This window comes from Somniosus microcephalus, chromosome 22 (assembly GCF_052327205.1).
Source record: "Somniosus microcephalus isolate GS21.2 chromosome 22, FLI_Smic_1.0, whole genome shotgun sequence".
NCBI lineage: Eukaryota > Metazoa > Chordata > Chondrichthyes > Squaliformes > Somniosidae > Somniosus > Somniosus microcephalus.
The window spans coordinates 21,192,532-21,217,634 of NC_141008.1; the positions used below are offsets into that span (position 1 = coordinate 21,192,532).

Below are 25,103 nucleotides of genomic sequence, written 5' to 3' on the forward strand. Positions count from 1 at the left end.
GCAGGAAACCCGCACTTCCATTGGGCCTACGGGCGAGTACCCCGTGCGTACTCACCCGTGGAGACCCGAAGTTCTGGGCCTATGTAGCTTATGTGGAAATAAAATACCAATGTGCTATTTTCTTTATTATTGGGCCGGATTTTGCTTTGAACAACGAACGAACGGCGCCAGCCATTCGTTGGACTTGCACTTGCCCATAGACTTTCTATGGGCACTTGCACGATAAGTTGCTGTCAACTAAACATCCAAACAACGCTGCGCCCTCTACGGAGCATCTGGGACCTGTGTGAACAGGGCAAGCAACTGTGTATCTCCTTAACCAATCAGACTGAAGAATTGTTAAAGGGCAGCGCAGAATCTAAACCAGGAAGTGTCAGTTAGAATAAAGTTCAATGTCAAATCAGGTACAGAAAGCAAAATAGAGAGGGCAAGAAAGATTGGATAAAGAGATAAAGAAAAACTCCAATCCTGTCTGCCTCCTCTCTTACATTGTTGTCACTCGACATCAGTTTCATTTAGTTCAGTTGCACTTACCACCTGTTCTTGACCTTTGGCAAGCTTCTACTTCCCTTAAAAGGTTCAGTGGTTTATTGTTTTCCTCAAGGTAACAATTAACAAACTCAAATGACTCAAGAATAGTAAAAAAAAAACTGGTCAGTGCAGCGCCACACAATTGCTATTGGAGTAAATACTGAGCATGCTCCAAACGACAGGCTCCCAAAAGCAGGGCCCTGTTTGGCCGAAAACTTAACGATGTGGCAACCTTGTTTAAGAGTGTTTTGGACACCGCAAACTCTGAGGGCAGCTGTTCTGAGATTCTTTTTATGGATCTGAATTCCAATTGGAATGCTGTATCTGGGAGATTATTTATTTTTGTCCAATCAGGAAGTCGGGACATGTCACTAAAGTACCAGAATATATATATATATATTTTTTTTTTTAAGATTAAGCGCAAGTCTGCCTACTCACAAGGCATGCCCTTCTCAAAACATACCACGCATGCCTTCCTGTTTGTAAGCTCTGCCCTTCCTGTTCTTAGTAGAAGGTGGTAGGTTTAAAATGTATTCTGGGATTTTTCCAGAGTACATTCTAGAAGGCCATTACTTGGTGAGCCTCTTTTTCCAGGCATAGTTCAAGCTCTCGAATGTAGAAGAACTGAAGCCCTAGACATTGGAGAGAGAGATAGGTCTGTGTAGAGTAAGCTTCGAGTCGGTATTTCTAACATGTAGTGGTAGTCATTAACAATTAAGCTTACTGTTTCTAGAAATTTACACCATTATATTAAAGTTATTTTTAGCTGCTTTGTGGAGAAGGAAAATGATAGATTTGGGAAAAAAAAATTCAAGCATCTAATTGTTTGTGGTAGCTACTGGTTACTGATTGGTGGCTTTTATTTGATCGACTTAGTTGCTTGATTTTTGTTTTGGGTGCTGGTTCCTGATTGGCAGTTTTTCCTACCTGTGTTTGAGTAAGGCATGGCAAGGTAGTTGCCAATATAATAAAACAGTGCCTCAAATTTCATGTTGCCATAGTTTTAAAAAAAGAGTTTGAAGAAACAACGGCAGTTATTTGTAACTTAATGAACAGTTTCCCGGTAACAGAATGCCTGCAGTATCTTAATTCACTTTAATGAGCTCGCTTCTGGGGGGGTGGGGGGGGGGGGGGGGGGAAAGTAACGGTTGTGACCTGCAGCAATTAAACTCCAAATGGCCTCACCCACTGTTTACCTAACAGCAATTGGGATTTGAATTAAGCTTCACTGTCGCAGCAAAATAATACATTGTGCATTATATAGCAGAACGCTCCTTGTCCTTATAAAATAGTGTATCAGGATCTGGCTAACTGTGAGCATTGCCATGAGAGTTCTGCTGTTCTGCACAAAACATGTTTACAGAAGCACCATGTGTTGGAACAGTGTCCATTTTGCTTTTGTGGGATGTGGAATTGAATTATTCCGCATACGTGAGATGATTGCCTGACCAGAACTGCTTTCCCACGAGTTACCAGTTGGAGAGAGAAAGTTCAAACAGATGTGCACTCGAGCTCAACAACAATGAGTGCCAGCTGTAACTATAGTAACTGTGCCTAATCACTGCACTACTTCATAGAAAATTGAATTGCAAGTGTAAGTGCTTGGCAAAGCTCTGCTGAGGAATTTAAAATATGAATGTTTGTGATTTATGATTGTTCTCATTTTATCTTAAATGAAAAAAATTCATGTACTGTACTGAGGTGGATTAATTTCCAATGGCAGAGTAGTTAGTTGTAACCTTAAACAGAGTATTAGCATCAACACCCCTTTAAGAATCTTCGCCGTGATACTGAATTGTGGATAGCGTTTAAACAATTGTTAAACTCTTGAGATACAAGGACATCGAGGGATCTAATTAATTTAGAGGCCCTTTTGAAAAGAAAGAACAAAAAAAATTTGCATTTATAGAGTGCCTTTCACTACTTCAGAATATCCCAAAGCACTTTACAGCCAATGAAGTACTTTTGAAGTGTAGTCACTGTTGTAATGTAGGAAACACGGCAGCCAATTTGCGCACAGCAAGCTCCCACAAACAACAATAATGACCAGATCATCTGTTTTGGCGATGTTGGTTGAAGGTGATGGTGAAGAAGGTAAACTATTCCTTCTCGACCTGTCTGCAGCCTTTGACATGGTTAACCACATCATCCTCCTCCAACACCTCTCCTCCGTCGTCCAGCTGGGTGGAACTGCATTCGACTGGTTCCATTCTTATCTCTCCAGTCGTAGCCAGGGAATCATCTGCAACAGCTTCTCTTCCCGCTCTCGCACCATTACCTCTGGTGTCCCCCAAGGATCTATCTATGGCTCCCTATTTCTCCTCGCCCCTCGGCGATTTCATTCAAAAAGACAGCGTCAGTTTCCACATATACGCTGACAACACCCAGCTCTACCTCACCACCACTTCTCTCGACCCCTCCACTGTCTTTAAATTGCTTGTCCGACATCCAGTACTGGATGAGCAGAAATTTCCTCCAACTAAATGGACCAGAAATTCGGGTCGGGGGCTTCCCGCGGGTGTAAGCCCCTGACCTGCACTTACCTTGCGCGCCGGCAGTTGAGCTGTGGGCCCCCGGGGAATTCTGATCCGGGGCCTGGTCCAGCTGCCGGCGCGCAGTGCTTGCATATCCCAGGGGCGCAGTTAGTTAGATGTGTCCCCTGGGATCACGTGGGCCATGGGCAGCCAATCGGAGCAGGGAATGCTCCATTCATAAGATTGACGGGAAGTGCTGTCAAGACTTATAAATACTACGGCCCCAAAATAGCACTAAACATTCAAATAAATTTTTTTTAAATCACATTTTTTAAATAAGCTATAAATTACATGAAATAACTATTTAAAACAATTTAAATTTTTGAAAAAAATAATTTTATATTCTAACGGGGCTAAAAATAAACTTACCTTGCTTTAAAGTATTTAAAAATAATAAACCTGTGGAAAAAATGTTTTAATTTTAATTAATTCACCACTTACCTTGTAAAAAGCAGGCCTTACGCCTGCTTTTTACATTTCTAAATGCTGCAGGCTTACGATCCTGGGAAAACCTGTTTTTAAAAAAAAACGTAAGTTTGATGTGCACACGCAGCCCCTCCCGCACACGCGTTCGACCTCTGAACCCCTTCGTTCAGAGGAACTGAAGTGCCGGTTTCCCGCGCATGCGCAGTGCATGCAGGAAACCGGCACTTCCATCGGCCCTACGCGTGAGTACCCCATGCGTACTCACCCGTGGAGACCCGAATTTCTAGGCCATTATTGGGAAGACCGAAGCCATTGTCTTAAGTCTCCGCCACAAACTCTGTTCCCTAGCGACTGACTCCATCCCTCGCCCTGGCAACTGTCTGAGGCCGAATCAGACTGTTCGCAACCTTGGTATCATATTTGACCCTGAGGTGAGCTTCCAACCACATATCCTCTCTACCACTAAGGCCGCCTATTTCATCTTCATTAGCTCATTGGCTGATGAAGCCCTTATCCATGCCTTTGTTACCTCTAGACTTGACTATTCCAACGCACTCCTGGCCGACCTCCCACGTTCTACCCATTTGAGGTCATCCAAAACACCTCTGCCCGTGTCCTAACTGTCACCAAGTCCTGTGCACCCATCACCGCTATGCTCGCTGACCTACATTGGCTCCATGGCCTCACCCCTCCCTATCTCCTCCAGCCATACAACCCTCCAAGATATCTGCGCTCCTTCAATTCTGGCCTCTTCAGCATCAAGGAGGAGGAAATAGTGGTAAAAAAGTGGTTTAGGGAGGGAATTCCCACAGCTTAAGGCCTAGGAACCTGAAGGCACGACCGCCAATGGTGGAGCGATTAAATCATGGATGCGCAAGAGGCCAGAATTGGAGGAGCGCTGAGATCTCTGAGGGTTGTAATGCTGGAGGAGGTTACAGAGATAGGGAGGGGCGAGGCCATGGAGGGATTTGAACAGAAGGATGAGAATTTTAAAATTGAGGCGCTGCCAGACTGGGAGCTAATGTAGGTCAGCGAGCACAGGGGTGATGGGTGAACATGACAGGCAGCAGAGGTTTTGGATGAGCTCCTGTTTATGGAGGGTGGAAAGTGGGAGGCTGGCCCGGAGCAATTGGAATAGCCAAGTCTGGAGGTAACAAAGGCATGGAGGAGGGTTTCAGCAGCAGATGAGCTGAGGCCGGGGCAGAGATCGATAATGTTACAGAGGTGGAAGTAGGCAGTCTTGATGATGGAGCACATATGTGGTCAGCTCAGCACTCGGGGTCAAATCCGGACACTGAGGTTGCAAACGATCTGCTTTAACCTCTGGACAGGGAGAGATGCAGTTGGTGGCTAGGGAGCGGAGTTTGTGGCGGGGACCAAAGACAATGGGTTCGGTCTTCTCAATATTTAGTTGGAGGAAATTTCTGTTCATCCAGAATTGGAAGTTGGACAAGCAGCGTGACAACTCGGAGGCAGGGGAGGGTTCAAGAGAGGTGGGTGTTGTCAACCTGATGTTGTGTTTTAGGATGATGTCGCCGAGGGGCAGCATGTAGATAAGAAAAAGGAGGGGGCCAAGGATAGATCCTTGGGGGACTCCAGAGGTAACGGTGTGTGAACGGGAAGCTATGACTGGTTAGCCCCTCTCCCCCAGGCATTATCCAGCTCGTCACTTCCTCCAGCCAGTTTTCCTTCATCTCTTCCACATTGTGTACAATTGAATGTTTTTGTTTCAATTAAACTAGAAATACATCTTTAAATCTTTGACTTTAAGCACTACAACGCTTTGAAATGTCTTTTTTATCATTTCAGAGCTGGAGAATTAACTAATGAGAGAGGCATTTGTGTGTCTATAATATATTCAGTCCATTGGGCTGGCCCAGTGCACAGTGCCGTGGAGCTGCAGGTGGGGATTTTGTCCCGAATTCTAACATGTTTCATTCCTGATCTCAGCTGTAGCACAAGGAGGTGAGCTGATTGACTCTGTCTTTAGTACACTTCCCAGAGCACATTAATAGAGACACAGGGCCCTGCCTGCTGTCCCACGGGTATGGTGCAGTAGACAGGGGCAAGTGAAAATAACTAATATCTGTAATTTCCTCTGTGAATTCTAAAGTAAACAGAGGGGCTGCCACCACATGTTAACCATTCATCCAACTGACAATAGATCGGAAGATTCACACAGAGCCACAGACAGGAACCCTTTTTTTGGAAAGATTCCCACAAACCCAGTTATTTTAATAATAATACTACTAATAAAGATGTAAAATGGACCAAAATATCCCAAAAATATTGATTTTTGAATGAAACTCCAAAACTAGAACCACTGATGTATACTTTAAAATTAAATTTGAATGTTTTTAGTTTCTTTTTGAAATGACCCTATTTTTACAGTGTAGATTCATATCTCTTGTTAATATGGCCAGCTTTTTGCATGTACAGCATGGTATCAGGTGACTAAGAGGGCGTGTTTCACAACACTGACATTGGATCAAGGCCATCGTGGGTCAGCAACAGGAAAAAGGCTTTTCACTGAGAACTGTTCTGTTTTGCTAAGTTTTACCTGAGTAACATGTAAATAATAATCTTGACTGGTTAAAGATTTTACGGCATACCTCAGATTTGAAATTTTTCAGAATTAAACCTAATTTTTTTGCACTAATTATTGTTGCTATGCAGCTGCTGCCACCTGCTGGTAAATTTCAGATTTCTTTCATGCTTTGCCATTGCATGCTAGAGACGGTAGAAATTATTGTTGGTGATAATAGATTAACGCTCAACACATTTGTATGACATTCCACTGAACTTAGTTTAATTGGGGCATTAACCCATTTAGGAACAGGAGTAGGCCATTTAGCCCCTTGAGTCTGTTCTGCCATTCAGCCATTCATTGAGATCATGGCTGATCTGTGACCTAACTCCACATACCCGCCTTTGCCCTATATCCCTTAATACCTTTGGTTAATAGAAATCTATCAATCTTTGCATGTAGAAGTGTTTCCTAACTTCACTCCTGAAAGGCCTGGCTCTAATTTTTAAGCTATGTTCTCTAGTCCTAGATTCCCCAACCAGCGGGAAAAGTTTCTCTCTATCTACCCTATCAGTTCCCCTTAATATCTTGAAAACTTCGATCAAATCACCTCTTAATCTTCAAAATTCCAGGGAATAAAACCCTAGTTTGTGTAATCTCTCCTTGTAATTTAACCCTTGGAGTCCAGGTATCATTTTAATAAATCTTCGCTGCACTCCCTCCAAGACCAATACATCCTTCCTAAGGTGTGGTGCCCAGAACTGCTCACAGTACTCCAGGTGTGGTCTAACCAGGGCTTTGTACAGCTGCAGCATAACTTCTACCCCCTTGTATTCTAGATATAAAGGCCAGTATTCCATTAGCCTTTTTTGATTTATTTTTTGTACCTGTCCATGGCATTTTAATCTATGTACAGGAAACTTTGTGATATCCGGCACCGACGGGACCGAGCTGTTGCCGATCTATCAAAACTGCCGGACATACAAAGTTAATGTTGAAGCATATGGAGGTTTTCATCTCCGTATCTGACAACAAACACTGTTGCTTAGCAACAGCTTGTAAACAGTCGGCCCGTACTTTGGAAGCGTCTCTGTAGCTTAGCAACAGCTTCAGAGAGACTTTCCAGAGCCCGACTGTTGAAAACAAAGCCACGAGAAGAAGAAAAAACCTAACAAAACAGCTTCTGATTTCTGCCGGTAGATCGAGGTTTCCGGACATACAACCTCCGGATAAACCAAAGTTTCCTGTACATGGACCCCTAAGTCACTTTGGACCTTCACTGTTTCTAGCTTTTCACCATTTAGAAAGTACTCTGATCTATCCTTTTTAGGTCACTCTTGCATATATTGAAATCCATTTGCCAGTTTTATTCATTCACTGAATCTATTAATATTGCTTTATAATTTTATGCTTCCATCTACACTGCTTACAATGCTGCCTATCTTTGTGTCATCGGCAAACCTGGATATGTGGCTCTCTATCCCATCATCTAAGTCGTTAATAAATACAGTGAATAGTTGAGGCCATCCTGCCAATTAGAATACCTGCCTGTTATCCCTACTCTCTGTCTCCTGTAGCTCAGCCAATCTCCTAACCAGGTCAATAATTTGCCTTCAATTCCATGAGCTTCAACTTTAGCCAACAGTCTCTTATGAGGGACTTTATATGGATTTACAGAAGGCATTTGATAAATAACATCCATAGACATTCCCCTGTCCACTACTTTAGTTAGCTCTTTAAAAAATTCATTTGGGTTTGTCGGACATGATCTAACTTTTACAAATTCATGCTGGCTTTCTCTGATCAGCTGAAAATGTTCAAGGTGTTCAGTCACTCTATCTTTAATTATCAGCTCTAATAATTTCCGGACAACAGATGTTAGGCTAACTGGTCTATAGCTCCCTGGTTTCCCCCTCTCACCTTTCTTAAATAGTGGAGTGACGTGAAATTTTCCAATCCTAAATGAACCATTCCTGAATTGAAAGAACTTTAGAAGATCATGGTTAGGGCATCTACAATATTCTCTCCTACTTCCTTTAAAACCCTAGGATGAAAACCATATGGTCCTGGGAATTTGTCACTCTTTAGTGCCATTTTTTCCTTCATTACTGTTAATTTGCTTACGATAATTTTGGTGAGTCCCTGTCACTGAATATTAGTTTCTTTGGGATGACCTGCATGCTAGCCTCTTCCTCTACTGTAAATACTGACGCTAAGTAATTATTTAACATGTCCGCCACTTCCTTATTTTCATTTATAATATCAGCATTCAGTTTTTAAGGAGCCCACATTGCTCTTAGCCACCCTCTTTTTCCAAGTATTTTGTGTTGATTTTGATATCCCTTGCAAGTTTTATTTCATACTCCTTTTTGTAACTCTTACTATCTGTTTTATCACCCTTTGCTGTTCTTTGTATCTCTCCCATTCAAAGGATCTGTGCTATTTTTTGATTTCTTGTATGCTTTTATAGTTTTATGTTGTCCCATCTCTTTAGTCATCGTGGCTTTTTTTTTGGCAAGCAAAACTCTTGTTCCTTAGGGGTATAAACTGGTTCTGTATCACGTTAAATTCTTTTCTGAACGACTCCCACTTCTTCTGTCATTTTACTCATTAACATTTGCTCAGTTTACTGTGGACAGTCTCTGTCTCGTCCTGTTGCAGTTGGCCTTATCTAAATCTAGAATCTTAGTAGCTGTTTTGCGTTTCTCCCTTTCAAACACAACATTGAACTCAATCATGTTATGGTTGCTGTTAGATAAATATTCACACACCGTTAGGCTGTTAACTAAATCTGACTCATTATTCATTATTAAATCTGATATGGCCTGCCCCCTTGTTGGTTCTAGGACATATTGTTAAAGAAAACTATCCTAAATGCACCCAACAAATTCACTGGCTTTCTGACATGAGCGTGTCTGCTTATCCCAATCCACATGGAAGTTAAAATCCCACATTAAAAGCACTCTGCCTTTACTACATGCTTGTCTAATCTCTTTATTAATGCATTCTGCCACTTCATAGCTGCTACTAGGGGGCCTATACACAACTCCCACTACAGTCTTAAATCCTTTTCTATTTGTTCATTCTACCCATAAAGTCTCCATTGCCTGCTTACCTCTCGTTAAATCATCTCTTATCATAGAAGTAATTTCATCCTTAATCACTAATGCTGTTCCTCTCCCCTCCACCAGATTCCCCATCCTTCCTGTAGACCTTATAGCCTGGTATATTCAGTTCCCAGTCCTGACCATCTTGCAGCCATGTCCCAGTAATGGCTACCATGTGGTACTCTCCAAGTTGAATTTTCGCCTGCAATTCATTCTGTTTGTTCCTTATACGCCATGTGTTTGTATAAAGAACACTTATTTGGGCAACACACCCTAACCTGTCCTTCTGCTTTAATGCTGTTTTTCTCACACACTTCTTATTTCTCTCTCCTGATTTAATTGTTTCACATCTTTTAGTTTTCCCTTTACCTGTAGTACCTAACACACATTTTTTATTACTCTACTCTCTTCCTTTTCATTTGTTTTTGAATTATTATTTATACTACCTTTTTTCCCCTGAGTACTCCTCCCCATTTACTAGTTTAAAGTCCTTGTGACCACCCTATTTATTCTTTCCATTAGGACCCTGGTCCTAGCCTGGTTCAGGTGGAGCCTGTCCCAATGGAATAGTTCCTTCCTGTCCCAGTAGTAGTGCCAGTATCCCATGAAATGAAACACCTCTTTCTCACACCATTCCTTTAGCCACGTGTTCACCTCCCTAATCATCTTATCCCATGCCAATTTGCACATGACTCGGGTGATAATCCAGAGATTATAACCCTTGAGGTTTTTTTAAATTAGCTCCTAGTTCCTGGTATACTCTGAACAGGGCCTCTTGCCTACTCTTTCTTATGTTGTTGGTCCCAACATGGACCACAATGACTGGATCTTCCCCCTCCCTCCCTCGAATATTCTTTCAAGCCGGTTTGCAATGTCCCTCACCGTGGCACCAGGTAGGCAACATAATCATGTGGGACTCTCGATCCTGCTTACAATGGATGCTATCCGTCCCCCTAATTATTGAATCCCCTACAACTGCCACATTACCCTTCCCTCTTCCTCCCTCCTGCTCCAAGGTGCCACAGTCAGCATTCTGGCTGTCTTTCTGACCACCTTCATCCTTACAAAACAACATTAAAGCAGAATTACAAAACTGAAAATGCACAGTAATAGCTTCAGTTCCCTTTTAGTTGCTTAGTACTGAAAGCACAGCTGCTGCTGCGCTAGTATAGTTCTGGCCAGCAGATAAAAACACCAGCACAAGTGGAACAGAAACATGCTGATGCAGCCTGATAAGTGGCTGATTCCTCAGCAAAATTTGTAGCTGGGTAGTTCTAAAGCGCACCTGAACTGGACATTTTTTTGCTGTTGGGGCTGCAGAGTAATAATACTCCCCAAAATGAGGAGTGCCGGAACAATCCGGATTTAAAGTCAGTGGTTAAGCGTTATGTAAACTATTAAAATGGAAGGTATACGGAACTGGATTTTTGTACTTAACTCTGCATCATGTAAAAATGTCAGTGTTCTTTTTAGATAGAGAGAGAGAAAGAATCTGTTTCTATTTCATACAGTAAAATGTCAGTTATGGGCACTTTGTAACATTTACTGTCATGAATGCCATTTTTAACAGAGCTTATACAGTAATATAGTGCTTTTTACAAAGTTCTGCATTTTGTTTCTTTGAGCATGAAGATGTTATACTCAATGTATTATGGACTTAAAAATTGTGATGATGTGTATATGCTGAAGTTTCATAGACACCCTTCCAATCCTGAGATATCTGGATAATCGAGTTTCTACTGTATATTCCACATTTCCTCGGTGATCTTGTTGAGTGGAATTAAGCGGCTGTTGTATATAAATTGCTTTGGAGCAAATCAGTGGGTAACTGCAGACCATGTATAACAAGAGTTGCCCATAGCACGCACGCACTTCCAGTCACATTTTAACTGTTGTACTGTAGTGTAACCTCTGACTCATGTAAGCGCACCATGGGAGATTTGCTCGTCCAAAATGAATGGACACCCTATTAAGGGTGCAATTTGAGTGCTCTTGTATTTGCTGGGTCTAAGTATAATGGTGCCATTTTATCAAAACACATGCTTTTACTTGGTAACTTTTAACTAGCCCACTACATGGTTTCACTGGCCGGCTTTTCTTTCTCAATGGTTGCAGGTGTTGTGACAAGCGGTTGTGGACCACAATCAACCTGAGCCACTGCAAATCGATCACTCCAACTATGCTCAGTGGGATCATCAGGAGACAGCCCATCATACTAGACCTTAGCTGGACAAACGTCTCCAAAAAACAACTCAGTTGGCTCATAAACAAGTTACAAAGTAAGACTTATTTGGTTCATATATATATATGTGTTTATTATATATATATGTGAATTCTGAAAAGGTGCACTATGTCTTGTGTTTGTATAAATCTCTATTTAGGACAAGACTGATAATAGAACTGTCTCATTTAATATGTAATATTGAAATATCGGGAGTGTTGAACAATTTAACTGGTACTAATTTAATTTAAGTTTGGTATTAATTTTAAGAACACACTTGCCATATTGAGAACTTCAGTTAAAATTGTACCATAGAAATACTATGTGTGAAGATTAAACCCAGCAATACTGTATATGTGGATAGTGTTTTTTGCAGCATGCTTGTTTTTAGGCATTCTACAACTTGTAGGGCCATGCGGCCATTGTGCTGGGCTCATTGTGGACTGACATAAGTTCAAGAAAGAACTTGGATTTATATAATGCCTTTCACAACCTCTCAATATCCCAAAGCGCTTCACAGCTAATAACGTTTTTTTTGAAGAGTAGTCACTGTTGTAATGTAGGGAAATGCGGCAGCCAATTTGAACACCGCAAGGTCCCACAAACAGTAATGAGATAAATGACCAGATAATGTGTCTTCATGATGTTGTTTGAGGGATAAATATTGGTCAGGACATCCATAAAATTCCCCATCTCTCCTTCGAAATAGTGCCATGAGATCTTTATGTCTACCTGAGAGGGCAGGCAGGACCTCGATTTAACGTCTCATTTGAAAGCACCGCCAACAGTGCAGCACTCGCTCAATGCTGCTCAGAAGTGTCGGCCTGGATTATGTTCTTAAGTCTCCGAAGTGGGGCCATGAGTTTCTGACTGAGTCAAGAATACTACCACTGAGCCAAGGCTGGCATCTTGGTTCTAATGTAACTAGTTTGGAAAAAATGCTTCAGGATAAGGTCTGATTATGATTTGGATTTTGAGCTTTTTTTGTCAAATTCAGAAAGAAAACATTTGGTTTAGAGTTAACTGAAGGCCTAGTTGTGTAAAGGGACATTTAAATTACAGCTGTCATGTCAGTGTGAAGTGATTCCACTTTGCGCAATTGCTGCAGTTATAGTTAAATGAAGTTGCCACATAAATACTGTGGCTACAAGAGCAGGTCAGAGGCTGGGAATTCTGCGGCGAGTGTCTCATCTCCTGACTCCCCAAAGCCTTTTCACCATCTACAAGGCACAAGTCAGGAGTGTGATGGAATACTCTCCACTTGCCTGGATGAGTGCAGCTCCAACAACACTCAAGAAGCTCGACACCATCCAGGACAAAGCATTGGCACCCCATCCACCACCTTAAACATTCACTCCCTCCACCACCGGCGTACCGTGGCTGCAGTGTGTACATCTACAAGATGCACTGTAGCAACTCGCCAAGGCTTCTTTGGCAGTATCTCCCAAACCCGCGACCTCTTCCACCTAGAAGGACAAGGGAACATCACCACCTCTAAGTCACACACCATCCTGACTTAGAAGTATATCGCCAATCCTTCATCATCGCTGGGTCAAAATCCTGGAACTCACTCCCTAACAGCGCTGTGGGAGTACCTTCACCACACGGACTGCAGCGGTTCAAGAAGGCTGCTCACCACCACCTTCTCAAGGGCAACTAGGGATGGGCAATAAATGCTGGCCTTGCCAGCGACGCCCAGATCCCATAAGCGAATTTTAAATAAAGTCTAAATCCAGAGCCAGGGCCTGATGAGCAAAGCCAAATGAGCATCCCTGGAGGAGGGGGTCTCGCTGTGCTCGGTTTTGAAAGCCTTCACACTCCTGAGTTTGCTGTCCGTGCTTTGCGCCGACACCCAGTGTGTGAGTGAGAATGCATCCTAAGATTGTGGCACTTCAAGATTCAAATTAAAATATGTGCAGGATGCTGCAAGTGCACCTTTTTACTGTAATGGAGGGGCATCCGGCCCACATTACTGTAGAGACTCTTGCTGTTTGAATGGACTGTAACAGAATAGGAAATCCTGTCTGGGATTTGAGAGGAAGGGCCTGAGCTTAACCGACTGAACACCTGATAAATATTAATACAAAAGCAAAATACTGCAGATGCTGGAAATCTGAAATCGAAACACAAAATGCTGGAAATTCTTCTTCTTAGGCAGTCCCTCGGAACCAAAGATGACTTGCTTCCACATTAAAAATGAGTTCGCAGGTGACTGATGAGTCCAATGCGGGACCTACAGTCTCTCTCACAGGTGGGGCAGACGGTGGTTGAAGGGGCGGGTGGGTGGGGTGCTTGGGTTGACGTGCGCTTCTTCCGCTGTTTGCGCTTGGCTTCTGCTTGCTCTCAGCGAAGAGACTCGAGGTATTCGGCGCCTTCCCGGATGCTTCTCCTCCACTTTGTGCGGTCTTGGGCCAGGGATTCCCAGGTGTCGGTGGGGATGTTACACTTTTTCAAGGAGGCTTTGAAGGTGTCCTTGAAGCGTTTCCTCTGCCCACCTGGGGCTCTCTTGCCGTGTCGGAGCTCCGAGTAGAGCGCTTGTTTTGGGAGTCTTGTATCGGGCATGCGGACAATGTGACCCGTCCATCGGAGCTCATCGAGCGTGGCCAAAGCTTCGATGCTGGGGATGTTGGCCTGAGCGAGAACACTGACGTTGGTGCGCCTATCCTGCCAATGGATTTGCAGGATCTTGCGGAGGCAGCGTTGGTGGTACCTCTCCAGTGCTTTGAGGTGCCTGCTGTACATGGTCCATGTCTCTGAGGCATACAGGAGGGCGGGTATTACTACTGCTCTGTAGACCATGAGCTTGGTGCCGGGTTTGAGGTCCTGGTCTTCAAACACTCTCTTCCTCAGGCGGCCAAAGGCTGCACTGGCGCACTGAAGGCAGTGTTGGACTTCGTCGCCGATGTCTGCCCTTGTTGACAGTAGGCTCCCGAGGTATGGAACGTGGTCCACGTTGTCCAAGGCCTTGTCATGGATTTTGATAATCGGGGGGCAGTACTGTGTGGCGGGGGCAGGTTGGTAGAGGACCTTTGTCTTATGGATGTTTAGTGTAAGGCCCATGCTCTCATATGCTTCGGGGAAGGTGTTAACGATGGTTTGGAGTTCGACCTCCGAGTGTGAGCAGACGCAAGCGTCGTCTGCATACTGTAATTTGACGACAGAGGAAGGGACGACCTTGGATCTGGACTGGAGGCGACGGAGTATTAAATATTAATACAAATCAAAATACTGCAGATGCTGGAAATCTGAAAATAGAAACACAAAATGCTGGAAATACTCAGCAGGTAAGGCAGCATCCTGCACATAGTTTAATTTGAATCTTGAAGTGCCACAATCTTAGGATGCATAAGGGTCATTGACCTGAAATGTTAACTCTGTTTCTCTCTCTACAGATGCTGCCTGACCTGAGTATTGCCAGCATTTTCTGTTTTTATAACTTTATTATCCTTTGGAGTCAAACGAGGGTTAAATAAAATTGATGCAGTTGATTTACACACTGGACATGAAAACATATAATGCCTGCCTATAATTTTTGAATAAACCTATTCCACCGATACCCCAGCTGTTTGTGCTCCCACCTCAAGGACTTATAGTGCACTCTGAGTTGGAGCCTGACCGAAGTTGAAGCCAGCGCAAAAACTGACCAAACTCCGAGCACAACACTTGGGTAAAATTGAAATAGTGTATAGCTAAGCAATAACTGGTACTGGCAACTTACTTCATGGATGTAATTGAACCTTCTGGTTCAAGTGATTGTTTTAAACCTTTTGAGGTCCTCTGACCCCTCAAATACATTACTGACCTGCACTGATTGCTAAGTATGTTTTAAACCAACAGTGTGCAATTTCAAATGTGCCTGTATTCGCCGGGCCTACATACAAGGCTGTCATTCTGTTAGAGATGCTGCTCTGGAATACAGTATACCCTATAGAGAGTGATGCCGGCCTGCAGCCCTCCGTGATGCTGAGCATCACACTGTTCTCTGTGACGATGGAGCTATGCACAAAAGAAAGAACAAACTTGTATATTTATATATGTCATTCACGACCTCAGGGTGTCCCAAAGTGCCTTACAGTCAATTAAGTACTTTTTGAAGTGTAGTCACTGTTGTAATGTGGGAAATGTGAAAATTTGCACACAGTAAGGTACCACAAACACCAATGAGATAATGACCAGATAATCTATTTTTAGTGATGTTGGTTGAGGGATAAATGTTGGCCAGGACATAAGCGCACATGTGTAGTGCTCTGCTCCTGTCTGCTTAGTGATTAACACTGGGAGAGTGCAGGGCACAGCGTAATGCTCATTGAACAGTATCACTGAGGGAGAGTGCAGAGCACAGTGTAATGCTCATTGAACAGTATCACTGAGGGAGAGTGCAGAGCACAGTGTAATGCTCATTGAACAGTATCACTGAGGGAGAGTGCAGAGCACAGTGTAATGCTCATTGAACAGTATCACTGAGGGAGAGTGCAGAGCACAGTGTAATGCTCATTGAACAGTATCACTCAGGGAGAGTGCAGGGCACAGTGTAATGCTCATTGAACAGTATCACTGAGGGAGAGTGCGGGGCACAGTGTAATGCTCATTGAACAGTAACACTGAGGGAGAGTGCAGAGCACAGTGTAATGCTCATTGAACAGTATCACTGAGGGAGAGTGCAGGGCACAGTGTAATGCTCATTGAACAGTATCATTGAGGGAGAGTGCAGGGCACAGTGTAATGCTCATTGAACAGTATCACTGAGGGAGAGTGCAGGGCACAGTGTAATGCTCATTGAACAGTATCACTGAGGGAGAGTGCAGGGCACAGTGTAATGCTCATTGAACAGTATCACTGAGGGAGAGTGCGGGGCACAGTGTAATGCTCATTGAACAGTATCACTGAGGGAGAGTGCAGGGCACAGTGTAATGCTCATTGAACAGTATCACTGAGGGAGAGTGCAGGGCACAGTGTAATGCTCATTCAACAGTATCACTGAGGGAGAGTGCAGGGCACAGTGTAATGCTCATTGAACAGTATCACTGAGGGAGAGTGCAGGTAGGAGCCTCATTCAACCACTGAGCAACCCACTGGGTACTTTTCCAATTTTGCTTCACACCAGCCTGGATTTATTCCACAACTGGCGCAAAATCCAAAAGGTGTGAGACTCCATACTCGAGGTGATCTTCACCCATCCTTTAGTGCACCCATGTGTTGGATCACCAGCTGATGTTATCTTACTGCTTTTGCATTAATGTGAATGGAAAAAATGCTTAAAATCAAGAATAAAGCGGTACAACTGCATGGTAACAGAACTTGTTGGCACGGTCTCCTTACTTTCACCAAAAAACAGTATCACACTGGTATGTACTGACAATGGGAGCAGGGGCATATCCCCTGGGTACGATGTTTGGTAAAGTTGTAAACCTGTTTTTTTTCTATAAATGAGTTTCTGATTTTGATGCACATACTGCACAGTTCTCCATTTCCTTTCCCCACCCCCTTCCATGTAAGACTCCATGGCCTAGAAATTGAGTGGGCTTAGCGCCCATTTTGCGGCGCTAGAGGGCATTGCGCTGGACTTACAGCCGGTTTTGAAATTGACTAGGGCCCAACATCGGCGTTAAACCGGTAGCGCTGCGCCGGCACCGATGACGTCATCGGTGTGCGCAGCGTCCCGGTTGCCGTGGTGACGGGCCCCAGCGCCGAAATTCAGTTGCAGCCACCTCGCCCGTGGCAGCCGCAACTAAGACTCTGGCAACAGAGTCTTACACGACTTTGCGCCGGCGCATAAAGGTGGAGCGGCGGCCGGCCGCTTTCCCGCCGGCCGCCTGCCCGCACCTCCCTCCCCGGACTCCCCCACCCCCCCCCCCCCCCCCCGCGGAACAGATGCTTCTCGGCTGCGAGCCCGGCACTTCCCCGAGGTGCCGGGCTCATTTTTGTGGCGATTTAACCAGCCAGTGGGCGGGTGCAGGCAGCTCCTCCTTAACTGAAGGAGGAGGCCTGCACTTCCCGAGCCTGCCGCACCGCATCGGGCGCCGCAGCGCCGGAATAGCGCCAGTTTTCAGGCGCAAACAGCCTTCAGTAGTGCCGGCAGCCGTTTGGGCGCGGCGCTACTGAATTTTTGGCGCGCACAGCGCGACTTAGCACCGGCGCTAAATTTCCGGCGTTAAGCCCCGGCGCAGCGCAAACTCAATTTCTAGGCCCATGTGTATACGAAAAGAAGTCATTACTCATGTCTAAAAATATGAAGTTTCGAGTGTTAATATTAAATCTGCATGGGATGTTCAGCAGCCTCAGTTGTAGCTCTGTACTTCATTCCATACTATGGGGTGTTAGCCAAGCAGTCCCATCATGCAGGGATCAAGTAAAGACTGCACTATATTAGAAACCCTTGGATATTCACTGAGTAGTTTATAAAACTCCCATAAATTGTTGGTTTACAAATCAACCAATAGTAAAGTACTGGATTGACACTGAGTTCTATTTAATATTGCATAATGCTGCTTTAACTGTTGTTTAATTTTTTATTGGAGTTCAGTTTTGTTCCCAGGGACCAGCACTAACTGCTACGCTGACTGAATAAATATTCATGGAGTTTTGAATTTTACAGATTTCTTTCATTTAGGAAATCTGAGGAGCTGAGTTTCTCAGTATGATACACTTGACACTATTGATAAGTTCCTTCCCATCTCCTGCTGTTTTTTTCCCAATATGTGTACGTGTAATTGCGAGGCTCCCACTTAGCCATTCAGCACTCTTAATGCCCCTTTACCTTACAGGATTGTCTCTGGCAATAAGCATGCTGTTGGGGGGGTGTCCTATAACATAAATTGTCGTTCCTTCATCGTTGCTGGGTCAAAATCCTGGAATTCCCTATCTAACCGCACTGTGGGAGTACCTGGGTACCTTCACCACAAGGACTGCAGCGGTTCAAGAAGGTTGCTCACCACCATCTTCTCGAAGGCAATTGGGGATGGGCAGTAAATGCTGGCCTTCCCAGCGACGCCCACATCCCCTGAATTAATTTTTTTTAATGATCTGGAGTGAGAGCCACCAGAAGCACTGAAGCTTGCACCCTCTCCTGGGCAGGTAGAATCACTGGCTGCCAGCGGTAGCCATCTTATTAGGTCTGCCACTTTGATTCTGAGGATGGACTGAGCCCCATTGAATCTTTGCATGTACATAAAATTACAGACTGTAACAGCAACTCCTCTGTGAACACCACAGATTGGTAATGGGTTAAGTCTTTTATGTCCTCCTTTCACCTTACTGCATGATGCGGATTGGTGCCTTGCATTCCAAAGGGCGATCGCCTTGGGTCTCCCTTCTACCTATTAGTCATGTATAGTGTATCTCTGACCGTGGTGCTGCTTACCAGCTGTATCATCGTGAAAAATGGAAGGGCAGCGCTGCCTCCCACCCTTAGGAAATGGTAGTTTGGCACAGTTAATGCATTGAATATATGCCTATAAATAACTCTAATCCATCTGCTCCAGTTAGTGTAACTGCAACAAGGCAAATTAGATGTAACCTGCAATGTCTATTAGGCAAGAAATTCAAATAAGAACACTCCTTAGATGTGTATATTGTAACTACAAAATGTGACCCTCATTTGAATACAGTAATCTTGGCTAATCTGAACAATGCAAATTCAAACTGATTAGGGAATCCAAAGCCTGTGCAGTATTGTGTCCTTGAAGTCGTGTGCACCTTTCAAATCGGTACCAGTTTAATTCTGAAGGAACAGGATGTCCCCCTGCCACCCCCCACCCCTCAAAAATACATTTGTGCTGTTTGTCTTTGATACTATCACGCAAGGGAAGGAGGAGGAAAGAAGAAGAGGAGGAGGAGCGTCCCTTTCCTTTAGAATTAAGCTGGTACAGAATTGTGTTTGGATCACTTCATAACAGTTTTATTACAGAAACACTTCCCCTACCTGATTGAGTACTTGATTATATCAAGAATGGCTTCTATTAATTGGAGCTGAAATTTTGAAGCAGGCATAGATTATTTATACTTTTGCTAATGGTAATGAGGTGACTGAGGCTGCCCTTTGGGAAGTGGTTTGGAGGATAAATTAATTTCCTGCGCTTTCTATTGAAATAAGAGAAAATTAATTGAAAATGAAGAAGTTGATATCCGCGATTGCTTCTGCCAGTAATTAAAATAATTGGGCAAAGCTTGAATGGCAGAGAGAGATATGAATGATTTAAGTGGGAAACTGAAATATGCTGCTAGATTAGATCAGATTGTAGCGAAACTGAGAGAAATAGACTGCGAGATTAGATCAGATTGTAGTGAGAAATTGAAATACACTGCTAGATTAGAACTGATTGTAATGAGAAACTGAGAATTATACTGCACCCTAGCATGAGTCAGCACCTTCAGAAGAGAAAAGGGTTTTTTAAATAGCTAATTGCACCAGTCATTACGATGTTTGTACTTGCCCACAGTCCTGCCCTGGACACGAGTACAGTCATTTATGGAGGTTGCATTTGGCAATTTATTGTTTAGTCTGGTGCCACTTTTAATCTCAACAAATTGTATTGGCCTATTTCCATAAAACTGGGTCCCTATCCTCAATGGTTCTCTGACTGACGCCCTGGAAATTGATGTTACTCAGCAGTTCATGCTGTATATCCTTCAAGGTTTGAATATTATGTGTGGATCTTTTATATGCAAAAGATGAACAACTTATTTTTAACTTGATCTTATTATGCCATTTGTTAGTTGCACAAATACTAGATGTTCGCAGTGGTGACTGAGGGCTGCTGTAACTGCACAGCACATTTCAGGTATTTCCTTATAATAGAGGGCGAGTTCATTCTAATGGACAATTCTCCTTTTATAATATAATGATGGTTGAAAATAGTGGATCTTTACTAGCATGTTAGCTGGTGCCACATTCTAAACCTGTGCTCTCTAATACACAGGATATTATGCTGCCAATACTCTGTTAGCTCCTCATACAACAATACTGAGAAATAGTATATTGACCCAAATATGTTACATTCTCGATGACCATAATAGTACTTGTGCATCATTCAAAAATGGGGTAATAATTTTATAGTTTATTCCAGGAAAACAGAGTCCTTTTTTTTTGCACCTTGATTCTATCTAACACGGGACAATTGCAGGATTCGAGAATACTGCAAGATGGTTTTTTTTTTACAGCCACTAAAATTAAAATGACTGTAATGTACTTAATTTTTGGTGATTAAAAAACAGAAACTATATTGTCAAATGAAACATCATCTGCATCATACAATGTCAGTCACTTCATGGATTGTCATTATGTTGCACTGGTGTGGTACTTTTATAAAGATGGAGTGTATTCAACAACATTAATGATGCAATTTGATATCCGTCATTACATTGCTGATGTAATGTTCATAAAGCTTCAAGAGGTAAACATCAGCTGTGATACCAATATTGTGGTCCTAATTTTTGCTGATTAAAAAGGAATTGAAATCTGTGTATCTGAAAGTTAAAATGTTTTTTCTGTACTCGGGGTTAATATAAATTAGCCTTTAAAACCGGTTAAGAAGGTGCTCCAGTCCAAGAGAGCAGTCGAGGGTCCCTCTCATTGCTTTGTTTGGAATGGAGGCCTTTCCACCCAGTGCAGTGTTCTGGTTTGTAAGTGGCACTGTGTGCACATCCAAGAATAATTACACAGAATTAATAGCCACTTGAAAGTATATCTAATTTATGTCTGCGGATGTTTCATGGGATAAGGATTAATGAGCAGCTTATTGTGTATTTTTATCTCTTTTTAAATGAAGTGGAATTTAAATGTAATTTTTTTTGTGACAGATTTGAAAATCCTGGCACTAGCAGGTTGCATTTGGAGTGCGATCTCTGCGCTTTGTACATCGAGTTGCCCCCTTCTACGCATGCTCGATCTTCGTTGGGTGGACGATCTCAAAGACTCGCAGATGAGGGAGTTGCTTTCACCACCTACAGATTGCAGAGTAGGTCAGTTCAAAGAGTAGTACACCTGTATAATCCATTAGCAAGTATTTAGTATCATGGTCTTCTCCACTGCAGTAAAGTACTGAGTCCATAGTTTCATTTGTACAGCGATGATGTATTCATTTAATGTGTTTCTGGTGTGACCCTTCACTAGCACGTCAACAAATTACTGGCTATAAAGTTAAAATTGCTTTCATCACCTCTGAATAGTTGGGGCTGCCAGAAGATGGGGCAAGGTTGCTCATGTGTTTTGAAATGTTCAGACCCCCTTTCAGTATTGCTATCATCAATTTGTTTAGCATTAAATTGATTTTTAGTAAATCTTTTTTTACCAAATACAACATGGTCTCCCCTTCTGTCATTTCCCTTCATGCCCTCTTTCTTCCCCCTCCCAACCCCCCGGCTCCAAAAAAAACCGGAGCTATTCCCAGATAGTGAAATAAATGAAGAAATGGGAAACTTGATTAAGAAAGAAAGTGAATGTGATTCAGATTCAGAACTACATACTCAGCGTTAGATCTTGGTCTATATCCAAGTCTCCATTAACAGTTGATAGAAACATACATAGAAGATAGGAGCAGGAGTAGGCCATTCGGCCCTTCGAGCCTGCTCCGCCATTCAATGAGGTCATGGCTGATCATCCAAATTCAGCACCCTGTCCCTGCCTTCTCCCCATACCTCTTGATCCCTTTAGCCTTAAGAAATATATCCAACTCTTTTTTGAATATAATGAACTGGCCTCCACCGCCCTCTGTGGCAGAGAATTACACAGGTTCACCACTCTCTGGGTGAAGAAATTCCTCCTCATTTCAGTCCTAAATGGCTTACCCCTTATCCTTAGACTATGACCCCTGGTTCTGGACTCCCCGGCCATCATAAACATCCTTCCTGCATCTAGTCTGTCCAGGCCTGACAGAATTTTATAAGTTTCGATGAGATCCCCTCTCAATCTTCTAAACTCCAGTGAGTATAAGCCCAATTGACACAATCTCTCCTCATACGTCATTCCTGCCATCCCAGGTATCAGCCTGGTGAATCTTTGCTGCACTCCTTCCATGGCAAGAACGTCCTTCCTCAGGTAAGGCGACCAAAACTGCACACAGTACTCAAGGTGCGGTCTCACAGTACTCAGATATTTCAGTAAGGCGACATAGCAAAGGATTAAAGCTGTCCAAATGGAACAGCTTATTGAAGGTTTGTGTTGTGCTGATTTGTCACTGGGACATTACATTAAATCCTGTCACACCCTAATAAAAAGCACTAAAGACAGAATATCATCACTATAACTTTCTCCACTTAGACTCCCAGAAACCACCATATTATGTTTGAATAAAATGCATCTGGGGATGTCTAAAATGACTTCCAGCTTCCGAATGGTACATTTAGCAGTGTAGATTTAAAAGGAATTGAATGGACTTCCATGTAATGCCAATTGTAAAGTGCAAAGACCGATGACCGTGGAATAAATCTACGATTACAAGAAATGTCCAACTCTAGAGATGCAGAGAACAGTAACAAGCAAGATGATGGGAGAACATTGTGGATTTTAATCCAGTAGGACCCACACCGACTAGATATTTGTTACATGATGGGTCGTTTGGAATTTAGAGAATTCAACCCTGATTTAATATTTTTATCAAATATTCAATTTTCTAGATTGTAAATCTCCATAAAATCTTCACAGGTTTATATTGGATGTTGTGGAAGTGATTCTCATGAAGTGCTTGTGCAGAAATGAATATGGCTGTGTGAGTGATGGAACGTTCGCAGGGGTCAGTGGAATGTGCCATAAGTTTAGTATCTGATTTTATTCTTAGTTGACTTGTAAGGGAACAATAAATTTAATGAGGAGACCAGTGGGTATCGCCCCTTAGCAATAGTAGCTTTTCTGTAAGAGCATTCAAAGCCCATTGAAACATTGGACAAATTATGCTCAAGATTCTGCTCCCACTTCTCTCTCTCTCCACCCTCCTCTCTCAACTTCACCACCCTCACGTCCTTCCGCCCCTCGCTCCCCCCACCCCATCCCACCTATCCTTCTCTCCAATGCTTTGCAGAGGTGGGTAGTGAAAGGCATTTGATTTATTTCAAAACCAGATGGATCACAACAGACACGAATATTAGGAAACAAACATACTCTTGACTACCTCACAGCGGACCCACCTCGCCTTTAGCTGCTGAAATGGATAGATACAGGGCTGCAAGGAAAAAATGGAAGTGAAAATATTTGTAAAAGCAATTGTGCTTTTAAGTAATTAATATTAGTGGTATGTTCCCCTTTAACTAACTGTGACCCACATTTCAACATAATTTCAGCATGTTCATACCTGAAAGCCATATTAAATACTGTATGTATAAGCTTGTGTATTTTCAAACGAGAAAAAGAAAAATAGATTGAATTAAACTAAAACCAGAATCCCCTCAGACTATTTTCAACTTGATGCCGGTCATTTATTATTTTCAGCAGTACTATACTTTTATCAACTTGCTGCGCCTCCCTGCCAAGCTTGAAAGTCCTACATGACAATCAAGGGGCCGAGGGAGAGAGTCCATACAAGCCAGCTTTAATACAATCTGCCTATATTTTTTTTTGCAAGGAGTGCACAATGTCCTCGAGTTTATTTTTTTGCAAATACCTTGCGTTTCCTTGGTTGTGATTGTGCTGCAGTCGCTAACTAATTTTAACATGCCCTTTTGAAAGAAGCTGCTCTTTTCCTGCCTTCTGTAGGTCAGAACAATAATCAGAGCAAACTGTGGAACCTGACAGAATTTCGCTTAGCGGGTCTGGACATCACCGACTGCTCTCTGGCACTGATGACCCGCCACATGCCAAGACTGAACAAGCTGGACCTCAACCAGTGTAACCATGTGACTGATCAGTCCATCGCCCTCCTGACGGCTGCTGGATCTTCTATACGGGAAACACTGACTGAAATTAACCTTTCAGGTAAAAGGCCAATGACATCTCACCAACATCTTTTGTTTTCTTATGGACTCTGAGAAGAGGGATATGACCTTGTAGGTGTAGCCAACTTGACCAATGCTGTTCTTGCCATCTTTACATAATTCACTGGTTATCGGGTTAGGGTAGAGTAATTCACAAACACAAATATATTCCAGTAAAAATTACTTGGGTGAGGTTCCACCATTAAAAACTTAGAGATGCCTCTGTTTAGACACTTGTAATCTGAATGTGCTGATGATGTGGGTGTTTCCTGTTAATATGACTAAAAGCTCTTGACCTAAACAGCATTCATTTTCATTTCCTGTGTTTTTTGGCTGGCAAAATCCCCATCAACAAAGTAAAAATATCCACACTTAGTGACAAAATGACAAGCTGCACACTGCAGTGACAGACTGGGGAGTGACAGATACTTTGCAATAACTACAAGGCAGCAATCTCTAAGGAGCTTTGAATAGTAGTGTCATAAATTATGGGAGTGAATCGGAATAGGTTATTAACTAAACCCCAAAATGAGATTACTGATTTGAGAGAGCACTCTAGGTATCCATTATAACCTATTTCTCTTGTACCAGGGCAGATTCATGATGGTCTTGGGGAGTATTGCTGCACTGTTCTGGATATAGATTTAGTTAGTTAGTGTGTATATCAGGAGAGGGATGTACAGCAAGGCTGTTAAAGGAAGCCAATTTGGAAAATGGGAGAGCTGGTCTAATACACACATGCAGACCAGACCCCTCTTTTCCCAATTGGCCTCCTGTAGGCCTTCAGGAGATCAGATTTTATATATTAATATACAGGAGAGCAGTGCACAAGTCAGCTTGGCATTGTTGTCCTA

The 25,103-nt window shown here is 43.0% G+C and overlaps 1 protein-coding gene across 8 annotated transcripts in view; it reads left to right on the forward strand.

The window, feature by feature from the left end:
* The window catches only part of LOC147102091 (lysine-specific demethylase 2B-like), a 207,464-nt gene that overhangs the window by 171,143 nt on the left and 11,218 nt on the right, over positions 1 to 25,103 (forward strand). For 6 of the 8 annotated variants that reach the window (XM_085964271.1, XM_085964272.1, XM_085964273.1 and 3 more), the window contains 3 exons: positions 11,241 to 11,404; positions 21,145 to 21,306; positions 24,032 to 24,250. In XM_085964271.1, coding sequence (XP_085820397.1) covers positions 11,241 to 11,404; positions 21,145 to 21,306; positions 24,032 to 24,250 — 545 coding nt within the window. Of the gene's footprint in view, positions 1 to 11,240; positions 11,405 to 21,144; positions 21,307 to 22,987; positions 23,301 to 24,031; positions 24,251 to 25,103 lie in introns of those variants that run through there. The other 2 variants (XM_085964278.1, XM_085964279.1) reach the window with 2 other exon arrangements.